Source organism: Octopus bimaculoides, chromosome 3 (genome assembly GCF_046866305.1).
Source record: "Octopus bimaculoides isolate indiv1 chromosome 3, ASM4686630v1, whole genome shotgun sequence".
NCBI lineage: Eukaryota > Metazoa > Mollusca > Cephalopoda > Octopoda > Octopodidae > Octopus > Octopus bimaculoides.
The window spans coordinates 63,236,972-63,251,155 of record NC_142930.1 but is presented as its reverse complement, the minus strand read 5'-3'; the positions used below and the strand labels follow the sequence as shown (position 1 = coordinate 63,251,155).

At 35.0% G+C, this 14,184-nt stretch overlaps 1 protein-coding gene across 1 annotated transcript; it reads left to right on the top strand.

Annotated features, from left to right (window-relative positions):
* Positions 1-2,661: 2,661 nt before the first annotated feature.
* Positions 2,662-13,803, top strand: LOC106870550 (3-hydroxyacyl-CoA dehydrogenase type-2). The gene is made up of 5 exons (XM_014916676.3): positions 2,662-2,818; positions 5,312-5,476; positions 6,573-6,737; positions 9,056-9,293; positions 11,628-13,803. The coding sequence occupies exons 1-5, from the start codon at positions 2,798-2,800 to the stop codon at positions 11,816-11,818; spliced, it is 780 nt and encodes a 259-aa protein (XP_014772162.1). The 5' UTR covers positions 2,662-2,797; the 3' UTR covers positions 11,819-13,803.
* The last annotated feature ends 381 nt before the right edge of the window (positions 13,804-14,184 follow it).

The following is a 14,184-nucleotide window of genomic DNA, read 5'->3' as shown; positions in this document are numbered from 1 at the left end:
TCTTAGAATAATACAAGAGATCCATCATCACCATTGTCATCCTATTCTACAGTCACTACGATTACCACTACTACTACTGCAATTAGTGAAGATCCACTCCTTTATCCCCTCCCCCCCCGCCAACCTCACTTTCCACTTCAATCTAAATGTACACCCGACAGCTCCATGATAAATCTGCTAACTGTAAGTAAAGTAAAATTATGAACACATGAAACCCCAAAATATGCTGCTGTTCTCAACGCGAGAGACTGCATACGCAGTGATTGTAGCTTCACCCATTTACCTGAGACGAGATACACAATTCGTACAAGCAATACCAGCCAACGCCAAACCACACATCTTACAACACCACCACCACTGCTAAATTCTAAATAACACTTTATAAGTTCTACACATGTAACCCGGAATCCTAAAATCTGTTACTGTTCCCAACACGAAAGATTATGTCTGATGTGTGACTCTCCCTTCACTCATCTTCCAGGGACTCGATGCACTAGTAAAAGCATGACACCAAACCACCACCAAATCCACAGTAGAAACATCCCTTACAGTGGCAGTGTTGGTCCAGACTTCCATCGAGACCCAGAAATCACCCAGCTATCTACTATAAAATCAACAGCTGCAAACCATATAACTATAACCATATTCAATAGTGCAATCATACCAACTCTAGGCAACAACCCCTCCCAAAACAAGAAAATTCTTTTTTAACCATGATGATTTTTTTAAATACTTCTAGCACCAACAACTGCTATTACCCCTGTGCACAACCACACCATTGTTGTCATTGACCCACAAACTCAACTTTATAATAATGCCGAATGTACAAGGTCTTTCACACTTCACAAATCGAACAAAAGTATCATCTCTTTGAGACTTTGCAAAGCGAGAGAGACCTCGTACAGCGAGAAAAGACAATATGTGTGACATTAAGTGAAATACACCTGATCTGACATATTAGATGCGGAAGTACAAGTCATGTACTACTCAGAACTGACCACAGGATACGGAAACAAGGAGAAATAGCGATCTTCATGCAAGAAAACCGAGCAACAAATGTCCTCTCCTACTCCAACACAGTGTGCGATATACTAATAATGCATGTGATTGACCTCAACTTGATCAAAGGCGTTACCTACTGTCTTCCTGATGCAGCTAACCACGAAGATCACTTCAAAGATGTTTTGTCGCTCATAAGCCAAACCTCAAATGAGGCCAGCCCACAGGCCAATGTACTTTTAGTAGGGGAGTTTAATTTTCCTAGTCTCAGCTGACTTGAGGACTGTATCCAACCTGAAATTAAACAACTGAACAGGACAGATATGAATGTTCTCGGTACTTCTTAAGGCTTCTTCATGCAACAAATCATGACCCGTCCGCGTCCAACTAGGGGAAATAACATACTCAACCTTGTCTTTACCACCAATACACACTTCATTCGCAATGTTCAGGTCATTCTCACAGCTATTTCCGACCACAACATTATACAATTATCTGTATATGGTTCAAAAAGGACAACACACAAATAGCATCAAACATGACACGCTGCTCATGAACTTGAATTTCAGGAAAGCCAAATGGAAGGAAATCGAAACTGAAATCCTCGAAACAAACTGGTCTCAGCACATTGGCAACCCCAATGTTAACGAGGGAATGAAGAGTTAATCAGGATCTGTTGAAAGCATATCCCATATAAACACGCCTATTTCCGCAAGCACTTGATTCTGTGAGATAGACGGATACAAATATGTGACAGAACCAAAACAACTAAAAAACCAAACTCTCTCTCAACAGATGACATTGAGAAGTAAAAAAAAGAACATCGAACTGGACCTAAAACTATCTCATGAAAAAGAAACTTCGTTAAGGGAACAACGAGCAGCGTAAGATATAAAATCTATTTTAAAGTTTTATTTCCACTTTGCTAAGATTTCCCAAAAAAAAACAACTACTTTCTAAAAACATGCTTCCTCTACAAATACCAATATCTACAGAAGTTAAAAATCAAATACAACAAACTTCACCAGTTTGGAAGATTACTGAAAATGTTATAACATTTTACACCGCTTCCTTGGACCAGTAATTTAATCACAGTATTAAATATAAATTATGGATACACAAACTTTGGCACAAAGCCAACAATTTCAGGAGAAAGTATATGTCGATTACATCGATCACTCGATAATCAACGGGTACTTATTCTATCGATCTCCGAAAGGAGATGAAAGGCAGACGACCTCTGCAGAATTTGCACACAGACCGTATAGACCAGTGGTTTCCAAACTTTTTCTAGCTGCCACCCCTCTTGACACCCAGGCCACATTCCTACCGCCGCCATCTCGTCTAACCATCACAAACATAGACCTTTTTCTAAAGCAAATTCAAAGCAACTGTATTTCACAAATAAAACTTAACCTAATGAACCCATTATTTTTACATGAATCGCTACCCCCATCATCTCCCCACGTTTCTTCAACGTCCCCTTGGAACTTTCCACCGCTTCAAGTGGGGCAATACTGCCCAGTTTGAGAACCACTGGTATAGACGGACGAAATGCTGCAAAGTATTTTCCCCGGTGTGCTAATGATTCTGCCAGCTCACCACCTTTAAAAAGAAAAAATAATAATATATCGAGGTGTAGAGTGGATCTGCGTATTGTCAGAAGTTTTATTTTTCCATTTTCATTTTTTTACGCATGCTAATTTTTTTTATTTCTTCACAACACCTAACATCTGAGTAGAAGTAACAAAGAGTTATCGTTCCTGACAGGTGTTTTATTATCAACGAAGGTCGTAGCATGTCTACAATTGCTCTGAAGGTAAACTTAAGCTGCTAGCTTTTGATATTGCATTTCATATTTCTTTTTGTTCTTACCAGCTGAATGTTATTTCATAGTAGTCAGTCTTTGTATATTTACGCCTTTAATATAGCATTCCATCTTTATATTCGAACATTTCTTTTATTGTCTTCGAACACGTGGCGTAACTTTAATGCGTTTTTTTTTTCTTCCTCGACTAAGGAATTATCTCTGTAATATTTACATTTTTTACTGTAAATAAATGTATTGTCAATTCCATATTGCTTATTTAATACTTGTTTCTGATAGTGCTCAATTCAGTTTTTTTTTTCCTCCTGTTTTCAAAATATCTTTTGTTCTAAACGGAGACGTCTTTTTTAAGAATGGTTCAACACAACTTCGAGAGCCACGAATTGCCTTGATGTAAATTGTGTAGTATTCAACTCGGCTCTGTAAATTTGGACTGAGTATTGATAAAATAGAAATATACTTCTAAGAAAACTCTTGCAAATATAATTACCGGTGTTGTTGACAGCAGTTGTCTTGTGGATATTGTCATTGAAAATGTAAGAACATTAAAAACAGAAAATATCAGAATTTATTCTCATTAATTGTTAACAAATAGGTGATTCGAGAAAAACCTTAACATGTTAGGGTGGGGGTTCCTCTTAAGTCAAACAACTAAAAAATAATATCCCCGATGTAATTATTGACCTTAAAGACGCAATTACTAATATACACGCCCTCTTGTTAATGTAGTTATGCCCTTTTGGCATAACTAATAAACGTTTACTTTTGACAGTTTTTGAAAGAAATGTGTTTGCTCGTTTCTTTTGCTATATCTACCAGCCACTGCTCAGTATGAAATTTGACCTTATATCTCAAGCCATAGCGAAAGTCGATTCTTTAGTGTTAATAAAGAACCCAGTATGCGAACAATGAAGAATTATGTTATCTTAAGCCGGTATCATTTTAGTTGGTTCATTAAAATTTTTAAATTAGGAAAAATACATAATACGAGCTCTGCTGCAAGACCAAATAGAAACACGAGTCATGTAATAACTTTCGAAAGTTATCTTATATATTTTATATTTATATTGTTATATTTATCTAAATTTTCTAAAATAAAATAATTTTATAGGTGTTATATTTCAGATTTTGGCCAATCTAAGGATTAATTTCTGTAATGCATGTCTACGTGCAAAAAAACGGAAGTGGTAAATTACTTAGTGAATAATAATGTATTATATAAAAAGAACACTGAGAAACATGATACAGATTTTGACCTTATGACCAAAAGTTAAAATTTTGCTGAAAGTAAACTGAAGCTATATTCCAGACTTCAAGAAGATATTTTTTTCTGTTGCTTTTAAATTAATTCTCTATAAAATATATTTAATCCTTTTGAAATATACTATGTTTTGATTTATTTCTCAAACAATCTAAAAGTATTTGAAAGGGTCTTGGTAAAATGATTTTTTCATCATTGAGCTAGTGTTTCAAACATGATTCAAAAATTTCTAACACAGGATTATTATGGAATACTTGAACTTCTTAGTACATGAAAGATCTAGTATAACACCTGAGTTTTTGTGGGGTTTAGCCCTTTCATTGCATATTTCTTATGAAATATATTGTCTGTTTTAAAATTAATTTTGAAAGCAATCAAGAATTTGGAGGGACTTAGTAAAATAGACACCTTACTCAGTTGTTTGGGATATGCAATATTCTGAGGTAAAATTATGATTGGCAGCTTTAATTTCAATACGATCTATTGTATCGTACAACTTTAGTCTCAGGAATGTTGATATCAAAAAGGTTGAATACACTTTAGTTTAGAGGAAATGAAACAGTACCTATAATTATTGCAAGCCATGCCAGGCTGGTGAGACCAGTGCAGTTGATGTTCTCTAGGTTGAACCTTGTAGAGAAGCTGTGGACAAGGAGGGAGATCAAAGCATTTCTGGAGTTAAAGGTTTGGATATGTTTAATGCAGACTTTGGTAAGTGAATCAAAGATAAGATGAATCAGATGGTACAGTTTGCTTGTTCATATGAACAGGATCCATTGTTCAGCTCGATGTCAACATTGATTGAGCAGACATGATCAAAACTGTCCCATCTGTGTTCAATCTTTTCAATAATTTGAGGCAGATTTGCCAACTATATATATAGCAGGTCCAAGATGAGATTCAGATAGAGAGTATAAAACTTCAATGTGTAAGTGTAACACCAGGAGATATTTACATTGTAGAACTTATCCAGAAGACTGGAGTTGGGCATTTCCTAAAAGACAAAAATTGTGCTTAATACTCACAAGTCCAACGTGACAGTTTCTTATTGGTACCTCATATTTATAGGAAACTTGACTTTAAAATTATCTCCAAAACAGACGATGCAATACTAACCAGAAAAACTTCTCTGATGTACTAACCCTATTATCATGAATCATATTGACTTTTTTCTAATTTCTTATTTACTAAATTATTTGTACATTCCTGGTTTATTTCACTAGGGCCTGGTTGGATTGGTGACTGGTGGGGCATCCGGTTTAGGTCTTGCAGCTGTACAAAGACTGGTACAACAAGGATCTCGAGTTGTCCTGTGTGATTTGCCAAACTCCAAAGGAGCTGAAGTTGCAAGCAAGCTTGGAGGAAACTGTATCTTTGCACCAACCGATGTAAGTTACAAAATTAGCAATATATACTGATGTAATAATTATTTTACTTTTTTTTTTCAGATTTGTTTTGTTAGGATCTTTATCATTTGTAACAGGCTTATGAATTGTTGGTGCAATATTTTTTTTATTGTTTGTTTAGCTTTTAGTCACACCACAAAAATTCGAAATAATGGATTAATGAGCTCCTAAATACATGACAAAATGTCTTGAGTGCAGCCTCTCCCACCACTCTGTTCTGACTAAACTGTTAAAAAAAATATAGGCATACTCATGGAATGGATAACTGCTACTTGGTTGTTGGAGGATTAGTTGTAGGAAGAACATCCTGCTCTTAAAATAATTATTTCAATATGCATATGATCAAATTTGTAAAAACCATCCCAATCATTCTATCACCAGCATTCTTCATTTTACATGTGTATTTTCGTGCTTGCAAGAGATGGACTTACGCTGTACATAACTTGACAGCTTGTTCTGTCTATCATTTTCTTCATGTTGTTCAGGGTTCTGAAATAAGATTTAGCCACTTCTGCCCATGTCCATCTTGGTCTTCTATATTATCACTGAAAAATGAAAAAGTAAATAAAAATTTATGAGTATCAATGTATTTCCTAAACTTCTTGTATATTAGTTTTTAAGGTTGACAATTATACTCATTTTCTTCCTTGTGTGCTCATGTTAAAATGCTTTGAAGGTTATCAACTTCTATTAACAGCCAACTTTTGATTCTTTTGCGTTTGGCCATAAATATTATATGGCCTACAATTATATCATATCATATATCATATACATATTAAGACATCCCCATGTACTTTCCCATTCCCATTACTTTTGGTGCTCATGTATGAACAAATTAAACAATTCATGACACAAAAGACCATCTTAAAGGTATCAACTGCTCAATAACCACAAATACATTACATCTGAAAACCTTTTAGAAAATGTCCAGGACTCACCAAGAAAACCTCAGTGGCTCACCTGTTGCTAATTCCTATTGTAGATTTCGAAATTCAATATTAACAATAAACCACTATTGACAATTCATTAACTACTTTTCTGTTCCTTATTTATCCTTTCTGTGCTTTCTCATTATAAGGTGACATCTGAAGCTGATGTTGATAATGCACTAGCAATTGCCAAAAACAACTTTGGTCGGCTTGATGCAGTGGTGAATTGTGCTGGAATTGGTGTAGCTTTCAAAGTCTACAATTTTAAAAAGGAATTGCCACATAGTTATGAAGATTTCAAAAAAGTTCTTTCAGTAAGTTGAATGTGTTTTTACTTTATTCATCGGAAAGGGTCATAAAAATATCTTGAATAATCATTAAAATTAAACTCTATGTATTTGTGCAGTTGTCAAGATAGAAGCTATAACATGTAAATATTTGTACTAAGAAGATAAAAAAAAAACCCATTGAAACACTACTGGAAAAATGAGTGAATAATCTTGTTCATCAGGGATATTTTAATAGTATTAGATGCTCCTATAGTCTGATCAGTGTTGGTAGAGAATATATTTTATTTGAATTCTTCTGGAAATTGCTTTTTCTGCTCAGCTGTCTTAACTATTATTTGGTCAATAATGAAATTGTGTGAAAAAATATGTGAAGGTATAAATAATCTTTCAATATTTTCTTACAAGGATTTTCCCCCGATCCCTTATCTGGTGGTCAGGGCGGAAACTGGGGATAGACAAGTGGCTGGTAAGAGCTGTACAAGCTCTGTACAGGGATGCTGTCAGTAAGGTGAGGGTTGGTAACGAGTATAGTGAAGAATTCTGAGAAGGGGTTCACCAAGGATCAGTCCTCAGCTCTCATTCATTATAGTCCTCCAGGTAATAACACAGGAATTCAAGACAGGCTGCCCCTGGGAGCTCCTCTATGCTGATGACTTTGCTCTAATAGCCAAGTCACTGCCAGAACTGGAGACGACGTTTAGAGTGTGGAAGCAAGGTCTAGAATCGAACCTAGCAAAAACCGAAGTCTTAGTAAGTAGGAAGGCTGTCAAGTCACAACCCCCTTCAGGTAGATGGCCCTGCTTGATCTGTAGAAAAGGCATTGGTAGAAACTCCATATGATGTACCCGATGTAAGCTATGGACACATAAAAGGTGCAGCAATATCAAAGGAAGGTTAACTGGGAAAATAGTTTTTGTGTATGGCAGATGCACTGGGGCAATAAACACTGAAGATGTATAGAAAACAGATTCCATCACATGCCGGGGAAGAAACTAGAAGTAGTTAATAGCTTCTGCTACTTAGGTGACCAAGTCTATAGTGGGGGGTGGTTGCTCTGAAGTGTAGTGGCTAGATTAAGAATAGCCTCTGCTGGCAACTAAGGGCCTCTCACTCAGGGTGAAAGGTAGACTGTATGACGCATGTGTGCGAACTGCCATGCTAGACGGCAGTGAAACATAGGCCATGAATGCTGAGGAAATGCGTAGGCTTGAAAGAAATGAAGCTAGTATGATCAACTGGATGTATAATGTCAGTATGCATACACAACAGAGTGTAAGTACCCTGAGAGAAAAGGTGGACATAAGAAGCATCAAATATGGTGTTGCAAGAGAGGCGACTGCTGGTATGGTCATATGTTCTGTATGAATGAAGACAGCTGTGAGAGGAAGTGCCACTTCCTAACTGTAGAAGGAACCTGTGAAAGAGGTTGACCCAGAAAGACATGGGATGAGGTGGTGACGCACGACTTTCGAACATTGGGCCTCACAGAGGCAATGACGGGAGACTGGGACCTTTGAAGATACTGTGATTGAGAAGACCCGACAACTAAAGTGAGATCGCAGCCACGCATGTCCAGCCCTGTTAAGAATACCCTCAATGCATCAAGCGATATGGAATGCTTAAGAAGACCTGTTGAGTCAAGTAAAACCAATATTGTAGCTGAAGCCAGTGCCCCTGACCAGCTCCCGTGCCGGTGGCATGTAAAAAGAACCATCCAATGTGGTCAATGCCAGGTCCACCTGACTGGCTCCCATACCTGTGGCACATAAAGAGCACCTACTGATCATGACCGATGCCAGTACCCACTGACTGGCTTCTGTGCTGGTGGCATGTAAAAAGCACCATCCGAATGTGATCATTGCCAGGCCCACCTGATTGGTTCCTGAGCCGGTAGCACATAAAAAGCACCCACTACACTCTCAAAGTGGTTGGCATTAGGAAGGGCATCTAGCTGTAGAAACATTGCCAGATTGGAGTCTGGTGCAGCTGCTGGCTCTCCAGACCTCAGTCAAACCGTCCAACCCATGCCAGCATGGAAAACGGACGTTAAACGATGATGATGAGGTATTACTAGAATAGCTATAGTGTTATTTACAGTTTTAATATTTGAAATCTGATTCCCACATTAATAAGGTCTTAAATAGCAGTTATCTAAACATAAATGTAGTTTTGAGACTAGTTTTATCCAATAGCAAAAATTCATTGCAAATAATAATAAATCAGTATCTCCTGTAAGAGAAGTTTTGTTGCATAAATTAGATTTTTTTTTAACTTGGTTCATAGAATAAAAATTTGGATGTGTTATTTTTGCTAACTTAGGTTGCATCTACTTTGTATTAAAGGTGAACACTTGTGGATCTTTTAATGTAATCAGGCTTGCTGTTGGTTTGATGGGCAAAAATGAGCCAAATGCTGATGGGCATAGAGGTGTTGTTGTTAATACAGCTAGTGTTGCAGCCTATGATGGACAAATGGGTCAAGTTGCTTATTCAGCTAGTAAAGGAGCAATTGTTGGTATGACTTTGCCCCTTGCTAGAGACCTTGCATCTCAAGGAATTCGTTGTATGACTATTGCTCCAGGTAAGTCATCTATTATTATCTCCCTTTAATATTCAGGCTCTACATGCATACATACATACATACGTACGTACGAAAAATTGATAAAAGTTTCTATCATTTCCTTCTTTATGTGTTTCACTGTTGTGATTGTTTGGAACAACAGCATTCCATGTTCCAAGTGTTCCCCTGATGATCTGTTGTTTTTAAGCATCCAGTTACACTTGGAATATCCAGTGCTGTCATTTCAATCTACCGCAACAGTGAAATACATGTAGGAAACAAATGATATAAATTTGTCTTCATCATAATTTCTCCTACATTTGCTCTCCGTTTTATAATCAGTAGAAACCTAGGCTCTGTACTGAAAGCAGACTGGATGATAAAAACCTACATGGAGCTCTAAAATCAACAGTAGTAGTTGTATTTCTAACTGTATGCACAAGATATACTACATACATATAACATTGGTTTGATGAATACATATTATTGAGGCACTGTTTTACAGCCAGATGTCTTTCATGTCATTAACCCTTATCTGATTTTCAAATAAGGGGCGTTTTATTCCTTACACCTTCAAAAGTGCATAGCTAGAGAATGATTTTGTTTGCAAGGAAAGTCATCAAATATTATCATCTTTAACTCAGTGCTTTTCATGCAATATGAGGAATGTTAGCACACACATATGACAGGCTTCCATACAGTTTCCTTCTAGCAATTTCACCCACAATGTTCAACCCAATGCTACTGGAAAATACACTCTCCCAAAGTGCCATACTAGGAGATTGATCCCAAAACTACATGGCAACAAGGCAAGCTTTGCACCCACAAAGCCATGAGACTGCTTTTCTATCTCTTTGTCATATATTTATACACATACACAAACACTCTTTGTTCAATTTTAAAGACTTTAATAGAGTTTCAAACTAAATGCTTTGTGAAATTTTAGATATGTTCTCAGTTCAAAAACCGTTATCAAAAAATGAAAGTTTGCCTTTCATCTTTTCAAGATTGAGAAAAAGATAAGAACCTGTCAAATGATAGTTGATGTAACACTTCTTCTCCACCATACTTAGGGTTGCTTATATCAGAAATCAATACTATTAATCCCTAAAAATCCTTGCATCCTCCCATAAAAATAAATTATATAAAATAAGACTTGGAGAAGATCATATACACATAATTTTTCACATCTGGCCGCATAGCCTTTTCCGTTTGTTTTCCTGTCTTGTTTTCTTTTCCGTTTGTTTTCCTGTCTTGTTTTTTGTCCGCCACTACATTCCTCCATGGCACAAGTTTAATTTGTGTATACAAATTTAATTTGCGGTCCATGGGAAGAGCCATTTTAACGATGCGTCCTGCCCTACTCTTCGAAACGCCAGTGTTAAAATGGGGGTAGCCGATGAAGGAAAATGTTCTCTATGTGGCCTGTGTGTTTTCTGTACTCTGGTTATTATTATTTTCTTGTCTACGTTTTGTTTGCAATGTCCTGTACCCAGATATGCACCTATATCTACAGGTAGACGTAGGTATGCACATACCTGTACGTATATATGCATATACTCATTTATTATTTATTTTATATATATATATATATATATATATATAGCTGAATTAGTTTGAGTTTAAAGCAGTGGTTCTCAACCAGGGTCCATATAAGATATTTTGTTTAAATTTATGAGCAATAAGTTGCTTATAAAATAATACACCAAATATTTTAACAATTTGTTAAATACAATCCCTAATGTTTAATAATTATAATACAATAGGACTTTTTAAACATTGAATGAGGGTCCACCAGAGTTAAATAATCAAAGGAGGTCCCTTGATAAAAAAAAAAAAAAATGATTGAGAATCACTGGTTTAATGTTAGCAAGTTGCTGAAATCTGCTTAGAAAATGTCATCTCATTTCAAGACCAAGTGATTTAAAAGTCAGAATTGGCACTAAGAGATTTGATTTAAAACATATTCCATCCATTTTTCTTTTGTTGAAAGCTTGAAAAGAGAAAGTGCCCATCATCATTGTAAGTCTTCTCAGACTAGAATGTATGGATAACTATATCTAGTATTGTCACAGTTTCGTTTTTAAGGGAGTGGTGTTGACTTGCAGGAGAATTCCAGGCTGCATTTTTTAAAAAGATATTTTAAATGTCAGCAATGAGTTTGTAAAACAAGATGCCCTCTTGTAACAAGAGGAATAGTATTAGATGAATTAAATGATATGTTATGCATTCTATAAGCTTTGTGACTGGGAAAGACAGGTGTTACATTGATAGTGTGAAAACAAGAACCAGCTTTTTTTTTTTTTTTTTTTTGCTTTTAAATATAAATAATTGCTTTTTTTTGCTTTTTTATAGGTCTTTATGATACTCCATTGTTGGCAGGACTGCCTGAGAAAGTGAGGAAATACTTAGCATCTACTGTCCCATTTCCCAGCAGACTTGGTGATCCTGCAGAATATGCTCACCTCGTACAGTCTGTTATTGAAAATCCAATGTTGAATGGAGAGGTGATACGTATTGATGGAGCACTACGAATGGCACCTTGAACTCTTTAGTTATGACCAAGATCCCACTTCACAAATATAGTTATTTCACTACTGGAAATACATGTTGTTGAGAATGTTTTCCTTGATATTCCTTTAGCTATAATTACAAGTTAGAGCGAGTTTAAATTGGTTTGAAATACAAAAGATTTAAAACTAAAATACATGTAATCACAGGGGATAGTTTTTTTTACTAGTCATTGAAACTTTAGTTAGCAACATCTACCTAAACAGTCATGCAAGCATTCACACACACACACACACACACACACTGGAATTAACTATATAAAATATCCATTTAAGATATATTTTCTATTTTCTTTTTGTGATGTTAGAATATAACAATTCCATGCCCTCTTAGCTTTTACAAATTTGTTAAAATGAAAAAAGTCTTTTTTCTTGCTTTTTAAGTTTAATTACATTTCTTAGTGAACTTCTTAATTAGTATTAATTTGAAGGTTAGCACTACCAAATAACCTCATCTTTAGAGAGTGTATTATCATTATTTATATTTGTCACATCTTATTCTTCCATTAAAGTTCCTAGTTCAAATCCTGTCTGGAAATATATATATATATATATATATATATATATATTGTATTTGTAGGGCTGTATGTACACACCAGAATAAGACATCTGATAATATAATCAGATAAAACAAAGTGTCAATATATTTTACATATACAGCTAAGCTTAATACTTTGAAAAATTGTAATCTTATTAACAACAATGCACCTCAGATATTTAAGCATTTATTCAAGATATGTGAGAAATTGAGTATGGGCACTGATATTCATACTCAGTTAAAACCATTTCACTGTATTTGTGGCTTCATGTCTGATGGTAAGAAATCAATAAGTATTTGTTTTGGAGAATGACAATGAATTAAATCCTTTCCAAAGAAATGCATTGCCATGATAACAGCAATGTGCTAAACCAAATAAGCAATTTGATTGATGAAAATGTTTATTTTAGGTTAAAAGAATCTAATTATGAATTCTTTCTAAAAAGAAAAAAACCGGTGTTATTGTTCTAGTTATAATATCGGACAGTTTATCCAACTTGAAAATTTAACTTTTTTTCCCTGAAAATAAATAGAAAAAAAGGATCACTTTGCATTTCATCTTTCTGCAGTTGGTAAATTACCTACCTTTCAAATACTGACAGTTGATTTAATCAGTTACATGCATTTCCAAAATCTTTGTGACTGTGCACCAAGTTTAGTGTTCTGTAAATTAATAAGTATACGTTAATCTTTTGAATGCTTTAAAAACTCTTGGACAAGGTTGAAGCAAACACTCATATTAGAAAATTACATTTACATGGATTGTTGTTATTCCAATATCTTCTGATTTCATTTTGTTTTCTTATTTTTCCTTATATAATGTGCTTATAAATATAATGCAAAGTATTTTATACTGATATATAGATATATATATTCATTTGTATTCTAAACTTTTTTATATATTTTTTGCATGGCACATCTACAAGACTACCGTATTTGATGGCATATATGATGCACTATTTTCCAAAAACTGTCTCAAAAAATTTAGCTCAGGCCCTATATGTGAAATTGAACCTATATTACATGTTTTAATGCACCAAAAACGTTTCTCCTGAATATGTGCTGCTGAAATTGGAGCACACTTAATATGCCTGTGTGTCTTGTATGCCATCAAAAAAGGTTATCAGATGGTCATTCCATCTCGATTTTGATCTGGAAGTTAATAATCAAAATATTGAGACATAGTAAGTAAACCTCATTTTGCATTTCTCTAATCCAAAATCAAGGAGTACACTTCTGAGAATGAACTAAAGGAAAGAAAAAAGTGACAAAAAAACCAAAGCAACCTTTTAATTCAGTTAAATTTAAACTTCTAAGAGGACAAGAACATTCATCTCTTGACTGATTTCTTGATTTCAGTCAGTATCTATGTGTTGCTAACCATCATACAATAAAAGGAAAGTTTATTTTTTGTTTAAATTCATCATTGTTAAGTCAGTATTTTTGTTTTAAGAAAGTGTTTCTTTTATATACAGTGATACACACATGTATAGATATGTGTGTGTGTATGTATGTATATATATATTTTTATGTTTACACGCACTTGAATGCAAACAAGCACCCAACAAACATTTTCGTTTAATGCTTTTCATACAAAGAAAGGAATGTAAGCATTCATGCATGCACCTGATGGGTTTCCATGTATCATTTTCACTCAAAAGGCATTAGTCAGTCCAAAGCTACAGTAGGAGACACTTCCCACAAGATATAATGAAATAGAAACCAAGACCACATGGTAACAAAATGAACTCAGTATATCCTTTATCTGTTTTAGTCATACTCGGGCACTGCTTTGAAGAAATTT